At 42.8% G+C, this 25,831-nt stretch overlaps 4 protein-coding genes across 8 annotated transcripts; 3 read left to right on the forward strand and 1 right to left on the reverse strand.

Moving 5' to 3' along the window:
* Positions 1-105: 105 nt before the first annotated feature.
* On the forward strand, positions 106-10,863 carry fam168b (family with sequence similarity 168 member B). Of its 2 annotated transcripts, none has more exons than XM_019867063.1 (7): positions 106-238; positions 1,296-1,380; positions 1,462-1,545; positions 1,891-2,033; positions 2,109-2,307; positions 2,568-2,698; positions 10,842-10,863. In XM_019867063.1, exons 2-6 carry the CDS (start codon positions 1,311-1,313, stop codon positions 2,684-2,686), a joined length of 615 nt encoding a protein of 204 aa, XP_019722622.1. In that variant the 5' UTR covers positions 106-238; positions 1,296-1,310; the 3' UTR covers positions 2,687-2,698; positions 10,842-10,863. The 2 variants fall into 2 exon arrangements, with proteins under 2 accessions (XP_019722622.1, XP_019722621.1); XM_019867062.1 differs by lacking the exon at positions 10,842-10,863 and adding an exon at positions 2,770-3,326.
* Positions 4,603-10,101, forward strand: rbbp8 (retinoblastoma binding protein 8). 4 transcript variants are annotated; one of them, XM_019867056.1, is made up of 19 exons: positions 4,603-5,008; positions 5,293-5,419; positions 5,550-5,592; positions 5,729-5,824; positions 5,969-6,060; positions 6,273-6,342; positions 6,515-6,684; positions 6,792-6,881; positions 7,138-7,202; positions 7,305-7,369; positions 7,475-7,751; positions 7,844-7,991; positions 8,096-8,184; positions 8,392-8,500; positions 8,591-8,716; positions 9,104-9,146; positions 9,325-9,412; positions 9,509-9,650; positions 9,728-10,101. In XM_019867056.1, the coding sequence occupies exons 2-19, from the start codon at positions 5,329-5,331 to the stop codon at positions 9,838-9,840; spliced, it is 1,917 nt and encodes a 638-aa protein (XP_019722615.1). In that variant the 5' UTR covers positions 4,603-5,008; positions 5,293-5,328; the 3' UTR covers positions 9,841-10,101. The 4 variants fall into 4 exon arrangements, with proteins under 4 accessions (XP_019722615.1, XP_019722618.1, XP_019722619.1 ...); XM_019867059.1 differs by having other exon boundaries at positions 4,603-4,755; positions 4,833-5,419; XM_019867060.1 differs by having other exon boundaries at positions 4,603-4,755.
* tmem241 (transmembrane protein 241) lies at positions 10,052-14,764 on the reverse strand. The gene is made up of 15 exons (XM_019867061.1): positions 14,554-14,764; positions 13,335-13,381; positions 13,126-13,203; positions 12,961-13,042; positions 12,794-12,871; positions 12,573-12,598; positions 12,437-12,488; positions 12,316-12,364; positions 12,173-12,218; positions 12,058-12,093; positions 11,947-11,981; positions 11,780-11,849; positions 10,967-11,060; positions 10,735-10,799; positions 10,052-10,242 (listed from the first exon to the last, which is right to left on the reverse strand). Exons 1-15 carry the CDS (start codon positions 14,623-14,625, stop codon positions 10,137-10,139), a joined length of 936 nt encoding a protein of 311 aa, XP_019722620.1. The 5' UTR covers positions 14,626-14,764; the 3' UTR covers positions 10,052-10,136.
* A 252-nt stretch (positions 14,765-15,016) lies between these two features.
* On the forward strand, positions 15,017-23,991 carry nsmaf (neutral sphingomyelinase (N-SMase) activation associated factor). The gene is made up of 31 exons (XM_019867054.1): positions 15,017-15,130; positions 16,436-16,522; positions 16,896-16,974; positions 17,218-17,279; positions 17,535-17,571; positions 17,682-17,732; positions 17,869-17,940; positions 18,067-18,114; positions 18,185-18,237; positions 18,325-18,454; positions 18,565-18,636; positions 18,707-18,815; positions 18,993-19,169; positions 19,532-19,611; positions 19,742-19,832; positions 19,930-19,993; positions 20,142-20,193; positions 20,415-20,535; positions 20,750-20,881; positions 20,953-20,995; positions 21,140-21,306; positions 21,387-21,498; positions 21,578-21,636; positions 21,707-21,774; positions 22,208-22,275; positions 22,356-22,479; positions 22,559-22,642; positions 23,005-23,155; positions 23,307-23,409; positions 23,520-23,629; positions 23,757-23,991. The coding sequence occupies exons 1-31, from the start codon at positions 15,093-15,095 to the stop codon at positions 23,849-23,851; spliced, it is 2,739 nt and encodes a 912-aa protein (XP_019722613.1). The 5' UTR covers positions 15,017-15,092; the 3' UTR covers positions 23,852-23,991.
* The last annotated feature ends 1,840 nt before the right edge of the window (positions 23,992-25,831 follow it).

A 25,831-nucleotide genomic window follows, 5' to 3' on the forward strand; every position in this document is an offset into this window, starting at 1 on the left:
GTCAAAATATTTTAACAACAAATGCGTTGTTGTTTTATGGGATTTTTACGACCATAATACAACAAATAAATAAGTAATTCATCAATGCATTATCGGCCTGAATCACGTGACACTATACGGAAGTGACGCAAGCACTCAAAAGAGTTCAGCATCTGGGAGCAAAACACCAGCCAGCTTCAATTTATTTGCCATCGGGGATCCAAAGAAGCGTATTTGCAGACGGCAATAACATCTACCGGTAAGTTATTGTAGTTGATTAGAGCATTTTGGTTAGCGTTGTGTTGTGTGCCATGTTGGGACAAGCAGTGGTGCAGAACACAGCTGTCCGGCTGGCTGCCTCCTGAGTTGCGGCCTGGCGGTAAATCGCCTCCCTCTGGCTGCTGTGCACTCACGCCAGAGGTTGGTGGGGATTTGCGTGGACAGACAGGTGATTGGCTTGCCGATCACCTACAAAACAACAGAGTATGAACATTTAATGTTCTCAGTGCAAAGTACATGTGGGGAACTGAGATTGAATCGCTAGTTCGGCTCACGCGTTTAAGCTAGCTCATGATAAAGCGTCGATGGGTTCACCTTCGCACACCTTGCCAAAATTCCTTCACAGCATCTTCACTACGACAGGGAGCACAGCGGCAGCGCTTGTTACAACGCCAATGACGTACATCAAACTTAATTCGTCATCGTCTTTGAAGTCAAATTTGTTCGCAGCTCGCCTGCAATCAACTTCTTATCATTTTAATCGCATTCACTCTCCTCCGTTTTGATTTTTGCTTCAAACTGCGATGTAAAATGCTTGTTGTGTTTTTGTAAGAAAGTGGGATTTGATATTTGACACATAACGTCTTATTTTGCTGCTGGGTGTCCTCAAGACACGCAGAGTGTACAGTTTGATTTCCACAACTGCGTAACGAGAGTGTAGTCATTTTGAGCCCCGGACGCCCGTCATCGCCTCAGCCTTTCTGCAGTGCGCCATGGCCACCGCTAGAGGGCACATCTTACGTGACTTTCACGAGACGTGAGCTCATCCATTTCATGCGACAACAACAGTTGAACATTATCAGATTACTCTGATCACCCATATTAATTAGAGTAAAATATATATATTTTTAGAAGTATACAATCATCTGGTTGCATGTTGTACTTCCTGAAACTGTCGGTCACTGTTCTGCCATTTTTTTAAATCACAATAATTGACATTTTAACAAGGGCATGTAAACATTTCATGTGCACTGTAGGTGTAAGAAGGTAACATGTAAAAAAATAGACTATTTTTTAAATCTATTTTTTAATTGCAGGACTTGGTGGCCATAATGAATCCAGTGTACAGCCCTGCACCAACAGGGGTCCCCTTCACCAACTCCAAGGGTTTAGGCTATCCAGGTAGGTTCTTGCATAAAATGCAGAAAATACTGACATTATACAATTATTTTATGTTGTTGTATTTGTTGTTCGTCATGATAGCTGGCTTCCCTGTTGGTTACGCAGCAGCTGCCCCAGCATACACTCCAAATGTCTACCAAGGAGCAAATCCAGCCTTCTCAAGTGGTAAAAGTTTGTTTGTCGAGTGTATTTACAGTATTTTATTTATTAATCTACATTATTAATAACTACATTCACACGTCAATGTTTTAGTAATCTTGAATTTTTTTCCTGATTTGACTGTGGACAGTCACTCACGGATACTCACATGGTGCAGTTACCCACCACTGCAAAGTACAAAATGACGATTGATTATGTATTTCTTGTATACCTTTTTGAGCAAAGTGGCACATTATAAGGTGTGGGATGGCGAAATATTTGATACACTTCTTTTGTGATCAACTTAGATTGCAGTTGTACCAAATGATGTTACGATTGAGTGGTGTTGACATTTTCTGTTCTGTGATCCAGGTTACGCCCCTGGAGCTCCATTTAAAATGTCCTGTTCCCCCAACACCGGGACTGTCCCACCATACTCATCCTCCCCTAACCCATACCCAGCTGCTGTATACCCAGTCAGGAGCACTTACCCCCAACATAACCCTTATGCACAGGTATGTCGTACTTGGTTGCATTGCCTAGTTTATGAAGCGCAAAACTCGTCAAATGTTCTGCTTGGTGTGATGCAGGCGCTGATCCCTTCACAACAGCAAGGGACTTACTTCACACAGCCACTGTACGCGGCACCACCTCACGTGATCCATCACACAACGGTGGTCCAGCCCAACGGGATGCCCGCGGCCATGTATGCTCCATCCATCCCTCCTCCCCGCAACAATGGGGTTGCCATGGGCATGGTGGCCGGCACCACGATGGCCATGTCAGCTGGTGGGTAGCTTGAAACGAACAATTACACTGGTCGACAAATGTTTACTTCTGTGAATGTTGAAATCAGAGACGCAAGTCAACTTTTCCACATTATTTCATTTTTTTTGCGCTGATTCTGAACCCAGAGTCGGTTTTAAAATAGCCAGCACTTCACAGGACCATGCCCCCCTGAACATGACGAATATTATAGTGGAGCCATGTGTGTTTAGTCACAATGCCTTGATCACAATGATGTCTATTTTGTTCACTCTGCACGTCAGGAACTTTGCTGTCGACTCCGTCACCGGCACCCGCCACTCTCGCCCCGCACCCCGTCACCATGCCCACATATCGGCCCGCCGGCACGCACAGCTACAGCTATGTGCCCCCTCAGTGGTGAAGTTGAATGAGAGTGAGTATGACGCTTGGACAGTATTAATGTGCCTGCTAAGTTTTTTTCACTGTGTGTGTTTGTCTCTGCAGGTGAGGTGGCCGATATGCATTCACACTCCACTCCAGTGTTTTTTGCTAGCGGTGGTGGACCAACTCTGCCAGCATCTGCAACCAGTTTGTCTTCTTCCAGTATAATGTGAATCTGAAACCATGTAGGTCCATTAGGATAGGGAGGGGGTAGGAGGCGTCCATCCACGTCTTAATGGAATTAGGCTTCATTTTCCATGCCGCACCCCTACAAGCCTGTTGCATATCTCACATCCGGCGGTCTAGGCCTCCATGCAATTATTTATCCAGGCTGTCATGCAAATTTTAGAGTTTTAACTAGCTTGTGGTGAAATTGGAGTTTGGAGTAATTTAATCCCCACTTATTTTGGAGAGGCGTCTGCTGTTGAATGCATGTTCTGTATGTTAATATGTCAAGTAATGCTAGCTCAATCGACCTGCTGTGACAGATGCAAACTCCTTCAAAAGGATCACATCCAAAGGACGTGAAAAGTAATAAATATCCGAAGCTGACTTGCCAGTCACCACATCTTAAATGTGAAACAAGATGAGAAGCGTTGATGCAAAAAAAAAAAAAAAAAGCAACACTGCACCGTCAGGTGCAGCCAACTCTTCTGTTTTCACAGCTTTGTGTTTAATTAAATGCAGCTTGTTCGTTTTATTTCTTTCAGTGATGCAGTACGTGCATTTGTTTTTACTGTTAGCGTGTTTTAAGGAAAGAGTGGGACTTTGTGGCTGCGGCCACGTACCGTTCCGGCTTAATCGTTAAAGTTCTCAAAATCTGATCAATACCTTTTAGTGAGAAGATTTCTGACTTCACACTCAGGCTGAAGCAGCTGTTTGGTTTGTGCTTGAAACCCTTTTAGGGAATATTTTTCTAATCCAGGACACCCATGATTAGAGTGAATATGCACAAACCACCAGTTGTTTTTGTGTGTGTGTGAGTGCGTGTTTAAATTGGAGACTATAAGAAATGTTGTCATACAGGTCATTGAATTGTTTCATTTATTGTTTTCTTCAGTAGGTCTTAAACACTACACCCAGGACTCCAGACTGTTTTTTGTTTTGTTTTGTTTTAACTTGGAGCACAGTGGTCCCCAACATCAAATTTTAGCGTCTTGCAGAAATCACAAATTGACTTGCAAAGTAAATATTTACATTTCCAATAATTATCACTGTGTTATTGATAAGTGGAGAAGAGGTTTGTTAGCAATAAAACATAGTCAAGACTTATAAATGAAATCAATCAGCAGAATTATTGGTCACACGAGTAGATGAAAAATTTTGTTGCAATACCTCAAATTTTAGGGGCAAAGAACCACTAGTCTGGAGCCCTGCCGACACCACTGCTAAATACTAAAGCTGAAGAAACCCATGACTATTGACCTGAATTCTTGAATATCACTACTGACAGGAAGCACTAAGTAATTCCAAGCTGTTTTTGACATTGCTTGCAGTTGTAGCATCAGCTTACTCAAAACCATTGTCCCCAACTTGCTTTACGATGTCACCTGACTTCAGTATGTTTTGTATGTTATTTTTATTTTGGTTCTTGTTTTGTATTCTAAATAAAAGAGCAAAAATAAAAAGGAATATAAGAATAAACTTGATTGCCATTGTACAATTCTTGATGACAAATATTTTGCTGAAAATTGTAAACGTGACAAGTTTTCACAACCTTTTGGCAAGTCAAATGTATGGAAAGCTATAGAAATACATGAACGGGGGTAAATATAAAAGTAACGGGACTGAGAGATGTAATCTGTGATTAAAATCCACGGTGATTGCAATCCAAAGCAGTAACCATCGCAGATTAATAGGTGGCAGTAATGCACTATTACAGTTGGAATTGAATACGAGAAGAAGAACGACACTTTCCCCCAGCATGCATTTCGGCGCGCGAACTTGAACTTTATTTTCACCGGCAACATACCTTTTTGAACATTTTCGTGCATTTTACATGCTAATAGTACAACTGCATGGAGCAGTTATGACCTGAAATTCGTTGTCGTAAGTAGTACTGTAGAACAAAATCTCGTTGTATTTGCATTACCGTGTACTATCTGGCTTGTCATTTTTGTAAACAGGACGACAAAGTTTGGAATACGCGTACACTGGTCTGGCGTGCCGAAGGTGTATCGTTGTTATTCTTAATGTTGCCAGTTGAAAAATAAGATCATTAGTTTCGTTCCCCGTCGTAATTTAGTATCATTCATGGACTTGTCTGTCGTCTTCAAACACCTTGTCTACAGTTCATGCACAGGTAACCAATGTTACAATAATAGTGGAGAGTTGCAAAAACAAAATAAGGAGTCGAAAGTAGCAATACATTATCATCTGCTTTCACATGTAGGGAGGAAAAATAAACACATCAGAAAAACATTCAGTATCCAAGTAAAGTACAGACACTTTTAAAAGCTACTTAAGGACATAAATGAAATATTTGTACAGTACTTTTTTACTTACCACCACATATCTACCCCAAAATGTTACACGGTGATGTATTATGTGCATCCACTGAGTAAGAAAACAATTTTTGGCATACAGGAGGGTTGATTTTGTTGAGTTTGCGGTGAGCTGAGGATGAGCAGCCCAACAAGCACGCCCAAACCTGTTGACCCCTTTCACAATTTATGGCAACAACTAAGGGAATGTCACCAAAAAGGACTTCAAGGTAACACATTTTTGTTATGACAACAATCTAGGTTCTGGACCACATGGGAGAAGTGATGTTAAAGTTGTACATTAGAGCTGCAATGAAATATGTTTTTTTGGTGTTACACTGTGTATATTTCTGCTTGTAGAACTTGAGGAAAAAGTCTGCAAGTTGAAAAAAGAACGCCGTCTGTGAGTATTGTATTCTTCTTTTTATTTTTTTTAAGAATTATCGTATCACAGTGAAGCTGTTATATGACCACATTTAGCTGAGACGGTTTTGTTTTAGCTTAGATTCACCCAAGACAAACTGTTTATTTTGTCACAGAGATGCAGAGAGTCTCCAACTGTTTTATACTCATAACCAGGAGCTGAAGGAGCGAACCAAAACTCTGCAGGATGCCAACAGTCTCTTGGAGGACAGGTAATTCCAAAGAGCGCTAACTCTACATATCACATGTAAACATTTTGTCAGGATGTTTTTTTTTTTTTAACAGCTAGAATACAGTCAGAACCCTCACTAGTATCACTTGTTGTGAACACTGACCACTTTTCGCCCCGCTTTCAGGCTGCGCACGAAAGAATGCAGTAGATGCACAACCTTGGAAGAAAACTTAAAAAAATGCCAAGATCACAGCGAGCAAACCATCGCCAAACTGAGTGAGTGTTTGTGCATTTAATGTGTTTAAATATACTCTGTGTGTATATCTGTAGTGCTTATTATTTGTGTTCTTATATTTTCGAAATACAATGCAAAAAATGTTTTTGCATCAAACAGAATCAATATTTTTATTCAACAATATGCCAATAACTGTCTTCTCTCAATGTTGAGTGTGTGTGTGTGTGTGTGTTTGTGTGTGTATTCTCAACAGAGTATGAAAAAAAATGCCTGGAAGATGAAAACCGCAAACTGCAAGCTGAGCTGCAAATATTAAAGACATGGTAAGTGCGTCCAATCATTGTTTTGTCACTGAAGACTGGTTTTGCACAATTATTTATCTTTGTTAAGAATAATTGCACACGTGCTTTTGTGTTCCGCTTTTGGCTGTTTCCAAACTCGGAAGCTCCAACTTTAACTTCACTCAGCTCTGAAGGTGTGTGATGTTGCTCTTAGCTCCGAACCGCAGGTGGCCCTCTCCCCAGAACCCGAAGATGGCATCATCCCAGACTCGCCAGTCCTGGCCAGCTCACTTCCTGTGGCCAACAAACTGAAGAAACGTAAATACATGGACAACAGCAGACATGTTCACTATGCAGAGGACTTCAACTGGGCACTCTTCAAAGGTCAGTTGAAAAAAAAATCCCTTTTTGTCCTCTGAGAAAGGTGTCTGAAGCAGTACATGTAGTTAAAATTAAGGTGAAGTCTTGGAGTTTTGTGTGCTTCTTTTCAGATCAAGAATTAAGTGACACTACAAGACTTGCTAAAAGAACACAGATGCTTGCTCCGAACACGTGTGAAATGGAAACGTCCCAGATTTCAGGTATGATTTAAAGCGGCGTTATTGTAAATTAGAGTCGGGGATGACACGCTCCTGTTATGGGTTCCTCGTAGTCACTGCTTACACTTGTCGTTTTGTTTGTAGACTTTAGTAGAAGTGTCGAAGCAATTGAGGAAAAAGTGGGGGGAGGCTTTAATTGGCAGCAACTGGCAGAGGCGCTGTTGATTCATTTGTCAGCTGATGTCGGTGTCAGTGAATTTTAATCTGCGGGTTTGTTGAAATTGTTGTCTAATATCAGGAGAGGAGGAGAACGGAGTGATAGCAGAAACATGCGGCCTGGAACTTGTCAACGCACTTCATATGGTAGGTTATGTTCATGCCCCAGTCTTCAAGGGATGCATTCCAATCGATTTCTTTGACTCACATTTCCGATCTTTCTCTCCGACTTCGATTTTCTCTTCTCAGAAAACCACAGCTGAAGGAAAGCAATTCAGCTCAAAACCATCCCGGTCGTCTGATGTTCGTCCAAAGTCAGAACCAAAATGTTCATTCTTTTCAAAACAGGAAGAGAATATATCACGCATTATATTTCAAGACCTTTACATTTCAAACCTTCTTTGTGTCCCCTTGCATAGGCCTTGTTGTACCCCTTCGCTCTCCACAATCATCCACAGTCCAGACTCGACCACGGCAAAGTCCCCATCTCTTCTCCCTCGTGGTGAGAAGCTGACCGATATTGGCGCTCTTGGCAAAGACAAAACAACAAAGGATGATGATGAAGCAAAGGGGCCGGAGGAGGGCGAAACGTGCGACCGTGCCAATGGGAAGAAACCGGACGCCCGAGTGGAGGCGATGAAAAAAACCTGCAAGACCATGAAGGCTCAAAGCTTCACGGAGCCACCTGGCAGCAGGGTTTGCCGTTTATCCTCAACATAGAATATGGCAACATTCACATGCTCATGGCTTGATAGGATTTAAGTCCGATTTTGAACATCTGTAAACAGGTTCAAACTCTCAACCAAGCTTTAAGTGATGACTGTGGAAGTCCAGCTTTCAAGAAGCCAAACAAGATACCGAAAGAAGAAGAGCACCGCAGACGGAACCACCCTCAGGTCCAGAGTGCTACGCACAAACGAGCTCTTCCGGAAAATGGTAAGCTTACTTTGCGGTTGTTGACTCTTGTTGCCGCTTGCACATCATTAGCATCGACAAAATCGTGTCATTGTCATTGCATCTTGCAAATTCTGTTCTCTCAGCACAGAGGAAACACAGAGTGGAGAACATGTGGAGCATCGACCCCGCACTTGCCCTCTCCATGTATGACAGCGAGCAAGGAGCAGATGAGGTACAAAACCGTCACATCAGCCCCGAATGGCCCAAATCGTTTTGTGTCGTCGTCTTAGCTGAAGCGCGATTCCACTCGGTGAGCAACTTGGAGGAAAAGACAAAAAGTGATCCTTGTGAGGATTTGACCCCGTTGCTATGTGGATGAATGTCATTCACTAGTTATTGACTAGTGTCACTAATTCAATTGGTGTCCTGTGTTTGCAAGGATAAAGAACAGCAACGTGAAGAATTACTTGATAGCGACTGCACTTGGATCAGTCACAGCTTACTCCAAGGTCGAGGCGAAAAGGACGAGGATGAGCACGGTGTGTCAGGTGAAGCACTCTCATCCTGTTCGCAGTCCCTTCGGCATTTCTTGTCAAAGGCGGACGCTGGAGAATGACCCTCGTATTTTTCTTACCAAGGAATTGGTGACAAGGCAAACGACAGTCTGGATCGAATGTTTGACACCACCGCCCACGAGGAGTACATATCTTACAACACCTCACAAGTTGCCAGTTGTCCATCTGAGGATGAGGAGGAGGAAGATGGTACGTACGGTACAGCATGTTTATATATCTGAAATCGACACTCGCCACCAGCAAGGCCTTCAAAATAAAGTGCAGCCCACAACCAAACGAACCGTATTACAATTTCAGCCATGGTGATTAATACAACAAGAGGAAACTTTTACTTCTTGTATTTTTTAAATCAGCATGTTCATCATTGCAGTTCTAGTTTGCGCACAATAATGAACACATTGTTAAATTAATCAAATGTCAGTCAAAGCTCGATCATTTGTATCATTTCCCTTTGTTGAAATTCTCGGATCGGATCTCTCCCTCATGTTGTCTCATTCCGTGAATGCATAATTTTAACAGTTTGTGTCAAAACCATTGAAAATAGTACTTGATGCTTCTTTCTGTCTCTCAAACTAGAAAAAGAGTCTCCAGAGAAGTCTCCACGCGTGCGCAAAGTGCAGTAAGCAATTGTTTTCATGTTAAAACAACCAAGACATTTAGATTTTGTAAGATGTTTGCTTCTATCGTTGTGACTCTGATTACAGACACCCGCCCTCATCTTATTTTGCCTCACACTAGTTGATGCCAAATGATGAAACGTATGTGGCCTCATTGACAAAAGTTTGCGTTTGGATTAGGCACCCAACATTTGCACACGCGGCGGTGGTTCGCAAGAAAGACGAGAGAAGAAAACTAAAAGGCACCACCTGCAAAGAATGTGAAGTTGTAAGTCTTTTTTTGGGCATCTTGTGCAGCACATGCAGGATTTCAGGTGGCCTTTCAAATATCAACTTGCTGTGTGTTTGGCTCTCCCCCCGTTAGTATTATGCCCATCTCCCAGAGGAGGAAAAAGTGAAGAAATTGTCCGAATGCTCTCGCCACCGCCATCGCTTCATTCCTCCCAGCACTCCGGAGAACTTCTGGGAAGTCGGATTCCCATCGACGCAGACGTGCATAGAAAGGGGTACGTAGACGCCTTTCCTGCTCTGTTCATGAAAATGGTCAAATGTGACCAAGTGACCTTGCGCTCTGCTTGTCTAGGTTACATCAAGGAGGAGCAAATGCCGCAGTCTCGTTTGAGGAGAAAACAGCCTTTCGCTGCTCTCTTCTCCCCAAAGAATAGCCAGCAGGAGAGCTGGGCAGAAAAGAAGTAGTGTGTCACGATTCATAACATGCTGTCACCGCCAACTTTTTTTATCCCTAGTGTCACTGGGTCATGTTGAATAAAAAAATTATATATATTTGTATTTGAAATGTGACTACATATTTTTTAACCCTTCCTTCAGGCTATAATTTTTACTTTGGGCGTAAGTAACTGCAAATAATGGCTTTCATCACAAAATTACCTCAAAAATAAGGGTGCAATATGTGAACAAATATTTTATTTGGTCTTCAGCTTATCACAGCAACAAAAAAGCAAATACAAATATTAAAACACAGCTTAAATGACCTAAACGTTTGTTGAGGAAGTGTAGGTTTTTGGTCTGTCCGGATGTGCTGACATTTCTCTCTCGAAATACACCAGCAAAGCCTCGCTCACATGACTGACCGCCATACTGCAACCAGAACAATAAATGACATGAAGGCAGTTCAAAACAAAGACAAATTTGCTTCAACATAAAAACAGGAAATACCCAGCAGAGCAGTGATTCCCAACCATCGTACCACAAAATCGTTCAACTCTTTATGCAAGTGACATACTGTATATTGGCTTGGTAGAACAATGACTGTACATGCTCTTCCATTAGGTGGCAGATGGAACAATAAACGTGTGTTCATCTGCTGCCATTCATAAGACCCAGAAAAAGTTGTGGCTTCCTGTAGGTATGTCATCTTTGTGTTCAATTCATCAGGCCCACATTTCACACTGGGCAATGTGCGAGTAAACTGGGACAAGGTCATCACGATTTTGGTATTCATGCGTTTTGGTGACATTTTGGCTTGCTGGCTTTTTTTCTGTGAGATTTTTCTCTTTCAAAAAGATGGTTTAATAAAGGTTGGGAAACAGGGCAATAGTCAATTCATTTGTCTGCTCAACTATCACTTACCAAATCATCGATGGGGTATTCATGTCCATATAGAAAATAAGAGGTGACAGGAACATGGCAGTAACCTGATAGAAAGAATACACTGATGTGTTATTGTGCCAAACTAGTGTGTGTGTGTGTGTGTGTGTGTGTGTGTGTGTGTGTGTGTGTGTGTGTGTGTGTTACATCTGCCTCTTAGTACAAGTGAACACTTGATTGATATGTTATTTTTGTTGTTGTTGGTCGTGTTTACCTTGGCCATAAAAATCCACACTGCAAAGTGCTGGAGAGACAAACCACTTTTTAGTTTGACGGTGGCCAAAAGCAGCAAGAAGCCCAGCAAGGCACTGTGAAAGGACAATGCAATCAATACACTGATCTATTTATTCTTCTTTTCCAATTAGGTCGGAAGCAAATGACGATCACCGATGTACTGCCGCGTGCTTGCTCAGGAACATGGCAAAGGTCTTATTTTGGTGCGTACGACTTGTCAAAGTATTTTACTCCCGAAATGTTCGGGATACTCGGCTTCCAGGCCAAATTACAGGATGAACCCGAAATGTACTGGAACCTTTGCTGGTTAACTGAATGTGACTTTCTCCAAACTACTTTTTGCACAACTTCCTGTTCTCGAACGAGGAAATGAACTGTGGAAGTGACAACAATGCGGTGAACCTTAAATTGACATTTCCTGGTTGAATTAGAATAGGAATCAAGCCAGCCCTCTTCCTCGTGCTGCTCACATTTTGGCACCATGAGACCAAGATGACATCGATCAACAGTCCCTCACCATTGTGAGGCATCAAACAGCATGTTCTCCGAGGGCACTGAGCTAAAGAGGTTGCCACAGATCTACAGCGGGACTGGAGGAGTCACAGAAAGGCCAAGGGGTGGACATGCTTGAAAGCGAAGAATATAGCTCCTGTGAATTTACTGTTCAGCTCCTTGTTGGGGAAGGGCGAGTTGTGCAAAAAGTAGGGAAACACTAAATATTTGAAAGTAACTGTCTCTTATCCATGACATCGTAGGTGTTACAAGTCGTGGTGAGTGGCGATGGTGGGGTCACCTTGCACAGCAGCCCCCGCGAAAGGAGTAGGACTGAAGGGAGGGGAACTCCAAGGCACTCATGAGGTCACCTGAGGAGGAACGAAGGTCAGTGGGCAAAGTGTAGCCACCGTCCAACATAGAATATTTCGATACTATGGGAGCGGCCGAGTGCAAGATCATTCTCACCTGTTGGGTGAGCGGCCATTGCCAGAAGCAGAACGCTGTTCCAAAAACCTATCTTTAGTCTCAAATGTTGCTATTACAATCATGACATTCTTCCGAAAGCGTTGTCCTTACCTGAACAAGTAGTTCACACATTGCTGCTCAATGTCGCTACACCGGAAAAAAACGTTGTGTTCAATTAGAATTGGAATATTGCTTCGACTGCAATCAAATATGGGCTCACCCTTACCTCAAATTACTGGATTTGTAGTGAACTTGAAACACCCTGTAAGCCCCTGAAAGTGCAATCAAATGAACAGTCAAAGTTAGGTCACAAGTGGACATGCGCTGATGGGATGCTTGAAAATTATGCACTTAGAATTCAAGCCTTACCGACACAGACTAGATGAGCGATGGCCCACATGTAACCGGTGAAGTCAAACTACAACATAAGACAGTCTCATCAATTCAGTGAAAAATAATAAAGGCGGTACGCAAATCACCAAATAGTTACCTGGGGATCATAGGCAGGGAGGTTGATGGCTGAAATTAGCATGAGACATACACTAACAGAGAAAAAAGCAGATTGGGTTCTTATTTCATGTCAAACACGCACAAAAAACAAAAAACAAAACAAAACCATTACACACCTCATAAATTTCAGCCATTCAATTTTCTGTGATTAGAGAGAAAAATGAAATTGTATATGAAAGAGATGTTTCATTGAATACATTCATGATGACTCTGTACTTGATTGATCCATTTTTTTAAATTGTTTTTTTTAGCATTTCTGTCGTCGCGAAAACACACCCGAATTTACCCCTGACCCAACCTTGTTTCCCATGAGAGGCAGTCTTTCACGTACTCTTACCTCTCTATGAACAGCCTTCGAGATGACATAACTAACGACATGAGAGGAGTTCTGCAGGGTGAAGAAGAAAGGAATCTCCTGCAACGTGAAAGAAATGTGACATCATTCAATCCATCGCGACCTATAGTAGATGAGAAGCCCCACCGAAGAGCTAGCGTGTGACTCACGAGACGTGATAGAGCTCTGGAGCCTGCGTAAATGTTTCCTACAAACAGGAGGGAGCCTGGAAACCAGGCAAAGGCAGCCGATCTGAAAGGCAGTGTTGAAATGGATCAAACATGCTCAAGCGGATGGAGTTGAATGTAAATGACTGAGTAGTGAAGGTCGTGTACCTGGAGATGCGGCTCATTTCCACCCATCCCAGCTTGCCAGAAAGCAGGAGCAGGAGCGCCCCGATAAATGTCTGCCATCTTCGAGCGAGACATGGAAGAAATGAGTACTTTCTCTACCATAAAAGACCACTTTGTGATCAATTGTTCCAGCCACGCTAAAGGTCACAAGGACGCAATAATAAAATGCCACCGTTAAATATACCACTCACCCTTGAAATAAAGTTGGGTAGGTGAATTTCATTACAGACAGGACAAACTGAAAAAGAAATCCACGCCATTAGAAGTGAACATTTGGAGAAAAAGGCATTGAAAAGTACTTTGATTATGTCAAGTAAAACAGACTCCTAAAGCGTCGAATTTGGTTTGAATGTCTTTCCAAACTGATACCACTACAAGTGTATTCAGTCTTCAGTACAAACAGATACAGAGTACCAATACCACCAGTACTTTTAATATATGCAAATTTCAATGACCACAACGGAAGATAAATGTGAACAAAGATTTGTATTTCTTTCTGAAGCGCATGATCATTCACAGATTTCTCAGATTGCCACAGTCAAACCCCATTTACTGGTGAGTCTTAATTTGTCACAAGTAACCAATATCTTGAAATAAGGCCAATGAACAACCCAATACTGACATCTGGTATCGGTACTTCCCCATCACTTATGACCAAATTATATTAATACTCATTTTTTGTGGAATTTTTTTTTAATAATTAATTTCCCAAATCAATAACCTATGGCACAGCCACAAAACACAAAAGCCACGTGTCAACTCAAGTGTCTCATTAAAGCTTACGAGACTGATGAAAAGAAAGTAAAACAATTTTAGTGGGTCTCAAAATTATTCTTGCTCAGTGTCTTCTTCCTGACAGAGGCCCGATAGTGGACGTAATCAAAGGAGCTCTAGGATTTTGAGGGAAATGTTATAAGAGTACAAAAGCAGGTTAAGTATTTATTTTTCAAGGCAACAAATATAAAAAAGTATTTAAATATAACGCCGGATTTGAGGCGCACTTACCAATTGCACTTGCGCAATCCTGTCATTCAATACGAGAGCTACAGCAAAATGTGTCTTTAAAATTGATCGACTTGGAATATCACTGTGCTTCCTTCAATATGTTTTGTTCACGTTATTTGCTGAAGTGATATGGCAGTAATATTATTCTCAATACATTAATAAATAAAACAATAAAGCCAAATTTTGACAGATGTACCTATAGATAGCGCAGGTACAGTACGTAGATACTGTATGAGGAAGTAGAAACTGCTTCATTTTCATCTCACAATTGCAAACCCATGAACAAAAAAGTTTAATAAAGTGAATGTTGTTTAAAACAGACAAACCATTTATGACCCAAATACGATCTAATAATAAAAAAAGTCATCGTTTCCTCCACATAGGTGATATTTGTCAGGTACTCACCTTATTTGTGAAATACGACACAATAAAAAAGAAGCTAAAGGCGAGGCCGCCGAAATTTCGTTTCCACTGCATTTCGACCTGCCCAAACGCAGCATGACTTCAGCAGCGCAAAAACTAATATCGCAATATTCTTCGCATGCTTTCAAAGTACTGTACACATATCGCACTCGGAAACTTCTCTCTGCCGTCACAGGCAATCTGACACGTCAAGACGTCGCCAGACTAAGATTGTCTATTCAAAGAAGACAACTTGCGCAGACGCATCCCATGAGACATTTTGCCGCTGGAAGATGAATGAATGACTGTCACCTTTAGAACACCTGATTACAGAATAAATACAATTATATCATATATTTCATTTTATATGTATTTCCGAGGCATAAATGTTAAATAGGCATATTTCGAAATAGTGTGCTATAGGATGTTCTGTATTACACGAAGATCGCATATATATATGGTCACGTGGTTTGCCGGACGTTTCCTTGTTTACAGCAGTGTGACTGAGCTGCTTGGATGCCACACAAGGATGTTGGACAGTCATGGCTTTTTTCAAGACTAAAGAGCGAACCAAGGAAAGGTAAGTGCTCCTGCTTTTTTCGCGTCGCGCCGTGTCACTGTGCGTGGTGCAATAGTGGGTTTTCGAAAGTGCGGATGAATTTGCATTTCAACTAAGTCATACCGGTGGTGCAATTCGCTTATGACAGCTGCAGAACGTCCTTGTGCCGCGAATATGAATTAACGTGTTTGCAGCGATGCAAATGTGGAAGTCGACCGGTCGCTCGGACCAAGACAGTCTTTGCTGTGGCAAGCATTTACAGTACTGCGAAACGCTACCCACTCCCAATTGACTTTCAGGATGTTGACAGGACAACATTCGATACGCTTGGTCTTTGTCATGAAGCCCCAAATGACAAAATATGAAAAGATTTTTTTCTATTCAAGGTAATTGTAAATGCCACGTTTATTCTGGTCGAATGTTGTTGCAATACACAGATGGACATTGACTTCAGCACTTTATTCAGCTACAAAAGGGGCTGACATTTTGCGACTACCATGCTGTGCAGTTGTACACCGCTGCAACTATACGCATCATCATAAACTTAAAAAAAAGAAAAGAATATACTGCTTGTATGCATATTCAATGTGATCCGGCTCTTGAGGTTGCATTAGTTACGTTGTGAGTTTTATAATGTATTGTAAGTTAACTGATGCTATCATGAACACCTATTTAACGAGCATACGTTTTGTTACTCAAATATTTATTCCAATGATGTGCAAATAGTTTTTTCCCCATCACGTTAGAATATAAGATGTTTACTGCAGTACTTTTTTTTTCGTTTGCTAACAACAGCTACGTACCCTATGTTTGTGCGATGATGATAAATATTTGAATTCTAAATCTTATAAATTAGTGTCATGGGTATTCAAGCAATTTGAAAAAAAAATGTGTTTGTTTGGTTGATGTAGTTTAAATGAATGCATTTAAAAACAAATATTGGAAACATTTATTTCCTAAAAAAAAAAAAAAAAAAAAAAGGAAGTGATAGCAGAAAACAACCCGGGCTGAACACAACAGCTTGACAAAAAAAAAAGACATCACGTCATTGTTTCATTCAATAAGCACCGTTGGTGCAGTTAAAAGCTCTCAAACCTGAACATCCAGTATGACACACCATCCAAGTTTTTGCAATGAAGACAATGATTGATAATTAATTGCTCTGCTGCAATGCTGTCAATGACGTCACATTGCAAGTCCTGACAAAGTGGAGAGGTGTATGTAACTGTTGAGTGTGAATAAGATGTTCCATTTACCATAGGATCATTCATCGTTTGTATCTTCACCGGTGACGTAAGAGTGATGTTTAATTTTTCTTTTCTCCAGATTTTCTCTCTTGTTATTGGATTTGGAAGAGTATTATTTTGAACAGCACACTGCATACAATGTGACAAGAGGCTCAGCTAAGAAGAGGTGACGTAGTCTTATGTTCTACTATCACCAGCGTTGGTGCTAATATTTTGTTTTAAGATGTTCAAACACAATCCAAGTCAGTCATCTGCCAAACACAAAGAATTCCACTGAGCAAATGAGATGTGTGACCGACCCGGTTGCACGTCGGTCAGTTTGTACAAGATCAGAAATGGGATATGTTGTGGAAGATGTTTTATCGAGTGGGAAGAGCAGAGTGAAATGAAAAAGTAGACACACACTCGCAAAGCTTTAGAACTGAATTCACTATTTTTAAATGTATACCGATATAAACATCCTCTATCGTGTCAGACAATATATTTGCATGATGCTTTTCACTCTCTTTGCTAAAATCTGTCACTTCTTTCCCTTCCAGAAAAATCCGAGGCTCATTTAAGGTCTGTTCCAGATCAGTCATTTTTGACCCGGAAGATTTTACGGAGCCAATTTTAAAGGTTTGTTTTGAATTGAATATCATGACACACATCTGACAGGAGAACAGCAACTGTTTAAAAACAGAATGGTGAACTGCATCGTAATATTTTTGTTTAAAAAAAAAAAGTTCAGTTATGTGGATATCTGCTACTTGCGGGCCAGCCTTTCACCCACGAATGGCGGATGTCCACTGTCTTATTTATATATCTACATACATACAATATATATAATTAGAGTATGGATATTATTGGCTTTGCCTGCAGATTCCATTGCGAGACTGTAAGCAAATTGACTTCGTGGAAAAAGAGACCAACCCGTTCAATGAGTGAGTATATATTACAAGTATGTCTCATCTCCCCATTTAGGGCACACGTTGTTTAATGAGTTGGTCAAACTGGTTCCGTTCCTCCTCACCATATTTGTCACAACTACCGTTCATTTGAAATATAGTGTTAAGATGAGCATTTAATCATGAAAACAAGACAAAGTATGATACCTCTTTTTAAGATGATATATTATTGTTGTTTTGTTTGTTTTTTTGTCACTCGCACACATTTTAATATTTGTTTTCCTTTCACAGACCCAAACCATCCTCCATTTTAATTCACTGTGAACAGGTAAGGTTATCTAACCTTCCTTTTTTTCCCCCTCCCATCCAACGTAGCTACTTTTAATTGCTCAAATAGTGTCGAGTCCTAAAAGTAAACATCTCTCCCTTTCGCGGCAGGTTATATACATCAAAGAAAACTGCGTCGTTTCACCCTACAGAAACGAGCGAGTAAGTCTGGTGTGAGCACGCTGTCGGATGATCCGTTGGCTTTTGCCGTTTTTGCTGTGACGATTAAATTGCGTCCACCCTGCCGAACAAGTGTGATTTTCTTTGAGTCACTAAATTCCATTGCTTCAATTGAAAGGGCACAAAGACTGTCAACTTTGAGCTGGAAGTGTGGCGTAAAACGGAGGATGTCGTTCAAACTTTACATCAAGTACGTGGGTCATTCCGAAAGATTTGGAAAGTCGTGTCCATTTAGCTCTTTGGGAGTGAGAGTACGTGCCTCTCTCTCTGCTGCTTGTATTTGTTCTTGATTTTTTTATTGTATCTTTTTTCCCAGCTGCATCGAGCATCCTGTCTGGAAAAGCTTGGTGACCAGACCGCTATGGTGACTTCACGCGCACTGATGTTTGTTTAACTGGCGTCCAATTTCCTCATTTGCGTGCTTTCTTTTCTAGATTACAGCCAATCTTCAATCCCGACTGGCAAGGACAGCGTTCGACAAGTTCTGGTTTGTGCACTGTTGCGATTTGTGCTTTGTGCTGGGAAACGCACAGTACGAAAAAGAGTGTCTGATGTATTCGTTGGCGACGTAAAGCTTTCAGAGCGTCGCCGAGACGCCTCACATGGAGTGCACGGTGGAGATGGTCCTCCCTCTGGTATCCAATCCCGGCCACGTCTGCGTTACAAACGAGAATCTCTACTTTCAACCGCTCAACGGCTATCCGGTGAGCTGTCTGATATGCTCGAAAGCGTGGCTCCTTCTGCTTTGAGTTCTTGCGGGCTGCAGTGCAGCGCGGCGCAGCTCATGAATGACGCCGTCGCCTTCTCGCTTCAGGAGCAGGTCCTTCAGATCAAACTGCATCAAGTCAGGCGGATCTACAAAAGAAGACACGGTCTCAGACCCCTGGTGAGTGCAACAACTCCTGTCCGGTGCATAAACACGACCTTTACATGCACGTGTCTCTTCTCTCTTGCAGGGGCTCGAAGTGTTCTGTTCCGAGAACGACTTCTGTTCCGACATCTATCTCAAGTTTTACAACACGGCGGACCGAGATGAAATTTATTACTTCATTGCCACATTCCTGGGTGAGTAAATGCCATGCCGGGAATAAATCCTGAGCAATCCTCTTACTGGACACAACAGAATCCGAATCGGATCGCTTCCTTCTTAAATGACCGTCATACATACGAGAAATTGTAGGTACCGTGCTACAGCAACCTTATACCTCACGACTGCTATCTTTCCTCCCCCCCGCCCTTCAGAGAACCACATGACGGAGCACACAGCAGAGAGTTACATGCTGCAGTGGCAGCGCGGCCACCTGAGTAACTACGAGTATCTGCTCCACCTCAACAACCTTGCCGACCGCAGCTGCAACGACCTCTCGCAGTACCCCGTCTTCCCTTGGGTCGTCGCCGACTACACGAGCGCACAACTGGGTGCGTTGACGGCAGAGGCGTACAACACACGTGAACGTTGGGAATCTTGTCGTGCAGTAGCTTCAACGGCCTCATTTGATATCAAGTTGGGCGGGCCCCAGTTAAAAGCGCAGCATCAATTTGAAATTTCTAAAAAAAATAAAATAAAATAGCAAGAACCTGATGTGTGTCACGTGATCACAGTGGTTGTATAGAAAGGCTTAAAGACCGGCTTGGTAAACTAAAAAATCTGGGCTGTTGGTTTGTTGTGAGTACGTAGAGACATTGTACGGTATTCGTCGTTTGAATATTGCTCGTCGCTCATATTAAAGCTGTCTTATGCGCAGAAAATAATCGCTGTAATCTACCTTTATGTCTTTCAGATCTGACAAATGCAGCCACATTCAGGGACCTCAGCAAACCAGTCGGAGCGTTAAACAAAGAGCGGCTGGATCGGCTCTTGGTGAGATTGCCCTTGTCGCGTAGAACCCGAGCGCATTCCGCAAATCCAAATAGCGGCGTCCCTGTGGTTGTGTCAAGATTCGGAATTACGCTCACAGAGAGTAAATTCGGCTCCGACTTCTCTTTGTCAGTGCCGCTTCCGAGGCATGCCCGAGCCTCGCTTCATGTACGGCAGCCACTACTCCTCTCCCGGCTACGTTCTTTTCTACCTGGTCAGAGTAGGTCAGTCGCTCACATGGCGCGTAAAAAAACCGCACTCGCGAGCGCTCTATTTTTTGATTTTATTTTAAATCGTGTTTTTCGGTTCCCTTCCCCACAGCTCCAGAACACATGTTGTGTCTGCAGAATGGCCGCTTTGACCATGCGGATCGAATGTTTAACAGGTGAACGATGTTGCCGTGATTACAATCATCAATCATTTTTTTGGCTTTGTGAAACGAAAGGCTCGGCTGTATTTGGCGCGACTGGATGGCTGCCATTCAAACGGAAATGCTGGCAACTGCTCTGAACGACGCGTTTGTCTTTTTGCAGCATCGGTGAAACGTGGAAAAACTGCTTAGAGGGGGCAACGGACTTTAAAGAGGTACGGTGTTGATTTTATGCTCGGCTACTTTGAACATTGTCTTCAAGGGTCTAATTTGCTGTTATTGTTCTTCTGAATTGTTTTTTGTTTCTTCTCTCGGGGACGGACCGCATCAAACTAATCATGCCGCGTCCAATTTGCACCGCATACTTTATAGAGTGACGTGTCGTTTGTACTTTGCGATGATTTCAATGGATGGTCGTAATCCTTTTATCCCTTAGTTAATTCCGGAATTTTACGGGGATGACGCAAGCTTCTTGGAAAATCACCTGCGCCTTGAGCTGGGTCGGCGGCAGAACGGAAGCTTTGTCGGCGATGTCCACCTCCCACCCTGGGCCTCAGGTAACTTCCTGCCGTTTTCTGACCCGCTTCTCCTCACTGGGGTTCACAGTGGGCAGCTTGTGTACACGCCGCGAGCGAGGAGGAAACACTTTAGTGAAGAACAGGCTCGGGTGCCCTTGATTACGGCTGCCGAAGCATCGATCCTCGCGGGAGATTGGAGAGAATATGAGCTGGAGAAGGGCCGCAAATCAAATCTCTGCTCTCTCCTCTCCAGATGCTCGGGATTTCCTGCAGAAGCACAAGATGGCACTGGAGAGTCAGTACGTGTCGGAGCACCTGCACGAGTGGATCGATTTGGTGTTTGGTTTCAAGCAGAGAGGAAGCGAAGCCGTCGGGGCCCATAATGGTAAAATAAATCATCATCTTCATCAAACCCCGACACATCCGGCATAAGCTAAGAGTGGTGTCATCTCTCAGTATTTCACCCACTGACCTACGAAGGGGGCATCGACTGTGACAGGTAAGAAACCAAGGGCGCATGAATCATAAATAAAGCTTTTTTTTTTTGCACTCAGGTTCTAACATAAAGAGTGCAAGGAGTGAAGTGATGTGCAGTCGGGAATTTAACTGGCTCGTACGGCGCCACGTTGTGTTGTTTGTCAAGTCTGGAGGACCCGGACCAGAGGGTGGCCATGCTGACCCAAATACTGGAGTTTGGTCAGACTCCCAGGCAACTCTTCACCACTCCTCACCCTCAGAGGATCGTGGCAAGGTCGCCCAACATCACCAGGAGCCCGAGCCTCACATCGCCCATCAGCGAACTCACCCCGGGTTGGGGTTTATTTCTCCATTGGCTTACGTCGGTGCAAGCGTGCCTCTTGTTAAATGTGAATGTTCCTCGCGGTTCCCAGGCTCTCTGAATGAGGACTCCTCCTTCGAGGACCTGACAGAGGAGAGCCGGAAGCTGGCGTGGTCAAACATGGGCCGTCTGACGCCAGCCTCCAGACACAAGATCCATAAAGAGTACGTGAGCTCGGCGCACCCCCGCGTGGTTAAGCTGCCGCTACTTCACTTGGTGATTTCTCTTGTCCTGAACGCGTAGCGCGGTGACGGCCATCACCGTCAGCCGAGACGGTGCTTCCGTTTTCAGCACATCCCGAGGTACAAGTGGCAAGATAGTCAATATGTCTGCCACTCGGTTGATTTTTTTTTTTGCTCCGTCATGTTTCAGACTCAACGCTTAAGATGTTCTCCAAAGAACTGAAGGACTTTCAGAGGAGCGTGTCTTTCTCCAATATGGTAAGTCGTTTTTATTGTATTATTATTATTATTATTTTGAGCAATAAATTGGAAAAAAAAAAAAATGTTGTATACAGTGGTGTTTTTTTTTTCCCTGTCTTAAAAAAAGGACTATAAGCACTCAGGCTCAGCTAATAATGTTTGTGGGTAAGCAACGAAGGCCAACAGGTCAAAAATCATCTCACATGAAAACCCCCCGATAAGATATCGAGATGCCTGCATGAATACTTTCATTCGTCCAGTAAGGAAATGAGAGGAAATTTCTAGTTGTATTATTCATTCAAGTTGACTTCTTTGTTGTCACCGCCTGCCGCTGGCACTTAATCGTGACATAGGCGCAAGATGCGGCGCATATACACGTCTTTGGGTCACGCGAAGTGTTCATGGAAATAGCATGACACTGGAATGGAAGCCTCTCAACTTTGTTTTTCAGGCCTTGTCATCATGCCTGATGCTGGCTGACGTTCAAATGGTGGTGTGCTCCTCCTGGGACAATAATGTGTATGTAGCGTACGGGAAGTCCAGTTTATGGACGTTGAATTTTTGTGGCTCACGCTCACCTGCTCTTTCCTGTCGTCTAGTTATTTCTATTCCATCCCATATGGAAGGCGACAGGACACGCTGATGGGTCATGACGACGCCGTCAGTAAAGTGCTTTGGTCCGACGACAAGCTCTTCACGGCGTCCTGGGATTCTACGGTCAAGGTGAAGAGATACTCACGCGTCGAGTATTTCACTTGTCGGAGCGGTCCAAACACGTGCTTTGTCATTGTTTGCATTTCAGGTGTGGCGGTGTGAGCCTCACGTTTTGTGCGGTCGCAAGAGATCACATTTTGAGCTGTTGGCTGAGTTGGAACATGACGCCGGGGTGAGTTGGCTATCTCGTAATCATGACGTGATGACAAATACGGCGGCACCTTGACTTCAGAGTTTGTTCACTTTGTTGCATGACCAGGATCCGAACTTTGTTTACTTGGAGACCGAAGAATCGATTATCAAATTATTGAAGAATTATTTTTGAGATACACACACACACACACACACATTTTGTTTTCGGTGCCTTTTTAGAATTGTTCAAATGCTCAGAATTTCAGCTTTAGGAATGTGAAGTTCTCTTGCACATGATGTAATATTGTGGATGGTGAATGTCCTTTAAAAGCAACGACGTAAAGATTCCTCCGGTAATATAAAAAGGTTAATCATAATGGGTTTTACCGTTCCAAAATGCAGGTGAACGCTATTGGACTGAATCCTTCGGGGACTCTGCTGGCGTCAGGATGCAAAGACGGGGCCGTCACCATCTGGGACACGGACGCCTACCGAACCCTTCAGCAAGTCGACTGCCACGCTGCCACCGTCCACCATGTGTCTTTCAGTCCAGGTCGGTCGGGTTGTTATGATGGAAAGGATTAATTAACACCCTCCTTGCAAGAAAACAGCTGTACATGCTGTGCTGTAACCGAGTCCTTTGAACCAGACTGGAAGGAAGCAAGCAACTGACGACGAATACTCAAGTGATTTCTTCTATTTAGACAGTCGACACGTCCTCAGCATTGGCGCCGATTCCTTCATGAAGGTCACTGACGTTCAGACGGGAATGGTGATCTCGTCCGTGAAATCAGACGAGGAGCTCAGGTGTCGTCATGTCGTCCACCAAGCAAGCAAACATGAGTTTCCAAAGTAACTGTGGGCTCAAATCCAAATGAACTGTTATTCAACCCCCCCCCCAATTTGGCTTGTCTCAGGTGTTTCCGCTGGGACGGAAACTCTGTGCTGTGCGGGGGCCAGTCAGGTGACCTCCTGCTATGGGACTTGATGAGCAACACCGTCACCGCCAGGATCTCGGCACATTCAGGTGCATCTCTCGCCCACCACAAACACACGCACGGCAGTAACACGGTGGAGTCAAAGAAATGGTCATGTCCTGTGCGTCTGGGTCCTCATTGAGTCATTCCACGTGCGTTCGTCCTTTGTGCTTCAAGGTGCAGTCACAGCCATGTGGATGAATGAGCTGCGTGCCACAGTGATCACAGGCGGAGAGGACGGAGAGGTCATCTACTGGAAGCTGCACGATTAGTGCGCAGACTCTGAAGAACATTTGGGGAAAAATAAAGCCATTGATGCGAGGCAATGGGAAAGCGTCAAGACCCCCAAATCTTCAGCACATGGTTAGACACAGAGGGTCTACGTTGATGTGTGGCTATCTGGACATTGAGAGAAAAATGTCCAATTGCAGTTTTGTCCATGACAAATGGAAGCTGCGAAAGCTTTCTTTTGTGCTTTATTTTATTTTATTTTTTAACATCCTGTGTTTCTAAAGCTCTATACTGTGGGCATGTTTTGCAGTATGAATGACGCTTAGACTGTTTATTTGCATAGTGATACAAAAACAAATCTCTTCCTGCTGCGCTTTACTCTCGACTGTACTTACATCCGATTACATTTCCACACACGATTGTGAAAATTGAGTCCAACTGGTCGTCATTCCGAACGAGTGAAATTGAAGTTGTCGAATTAGATTGCCAGGTAGATCTAGTCATTGAGCAAATAATTTTGTTGCGATTCTGATTAAAGTTGAAGATGTTAGATCAGATTGTGTGTGCGTGAGTGGGCGGGCGTGTGTGTGTGTGTGTGTGTGTGTGTGTGTGTGCGCATGCGCATAATATATGTAGATATCAAAATCTATATATAGATAGATATATAGATAAAAGTACATTGCAGGTGTTTCTCACTTTAATATTTAGCATAATTTTTCACAGCCATTTTTGGAACGCCTATTGACGTTTTCCTTTATAAAAATTTCTTTAAATTGTGATTTACATTTTTTTTCACTTTTATTTTGATTGAGATGAATTACATGTGCAATTATTAGACATTTCAAGGAGGGCACAGGAGCAGAGTGTAAGTTGACTTCGGTCAGACACAGTTAAGATGGCATCAAAAAGAAAAACTTAATCAGTATTTTATGTGGCAAAATGTAGCCCAAGACTAGTAAAATATTTATTTACTGAGAGCAACTATTTTCTTGCAGGAAATGCTAGGAATATACCATTTTACGCCTTAAATTGCTTGGTGTCCCCCGGTTTATACTGACCCCCCCTTTAACTTTCCTTGGATTTTCTCTTCCTCATTTCACAGCCCTGATGTGTAGTAAGCCGTTTTTTACAGCCAAAAAGGACGGCCATGTGTAGGAAGATGTTTTTGGCACGAAAAAAACGACATAGTATACCCCCCCCCCCCCAAAAAAAAACGACCATGTATAGTCAGGCGTTTTAGCCGAAAAAAAACGACCATGTATGCTAAGGCTTTTTTAGCCCGGAAAAAACGACCATGTATAGCTTAGTGTTTTTTGAATTGTTCCTTGGTGTGAGTGTGAACACGAAGAGAATCAGAAAATATTGGCCACGAATGTTTCGAAGAACACGCAGGAAGTCAACTACCAGGGAGCGTGTGTGCATCCCGCATTGCCTGTCTATATGACCATTAAAAAAAATAAAAATCGTGAGGCATTTTTAGCCTAAAAAAGACGACCATGTATCGTAATTCGTTTTGTGAATTGTTCCTTGATGTGAGTATGAGCGTGAAGAGTTGTGCGGAGAAGAGGATCAGAAAACGGATGGCCATGGAAGTTTTCGCGAACACACAGGTAGGCCAGAGCAAGAATCGACCATGCACCTCTGAACTGTGACGCAGACACACTCACCATTCGACTACCAGGTAGGTCATGAAATCCTACATAGCACCTCAGGCGTTTTTAGATCAATGAAGACGACCATGTACTGGACTGTAAAGCGTTTTTTTCCAGCCAAGTATAGTAAGGCGTTTTTAACGGAAAAAGACCATGTAAAGTGAGTTTTTTTTCACCGTATTTAAAAAAAAAAAAAAACAGGCGTTTTAAGCCAAAAAAACGAACATGTACAGTAAGGCGTTTTTAGCAGGCCGTTTTTAGCCGAAAAAAAACGACCATGTATAGTAAGGTATTTTTTGCCGGAAAAAAGGACCATGTATAGTAAGGCGTTTTTGGCAAGAAAAAAACGACATAGTATAGTAAGGCGTT

This window comes from Hippocampus comes, unplaced genomic scaffold (genome assembly GCF_001891065.2).
Source record: "Hippocampus comes isolate QL1 unplaced genomic scaffold, H_comes_QL1_v1.1 scaffold322, whole genome shotgun sequence".
Classification (NCBI taxonomy): domain Eukaryota; kingdom Metazoa; phylum Chordata; class Actinopteri; order Syngnathiformes; family Syngnathidae; genus Hippocampus; species Hippocampus comes.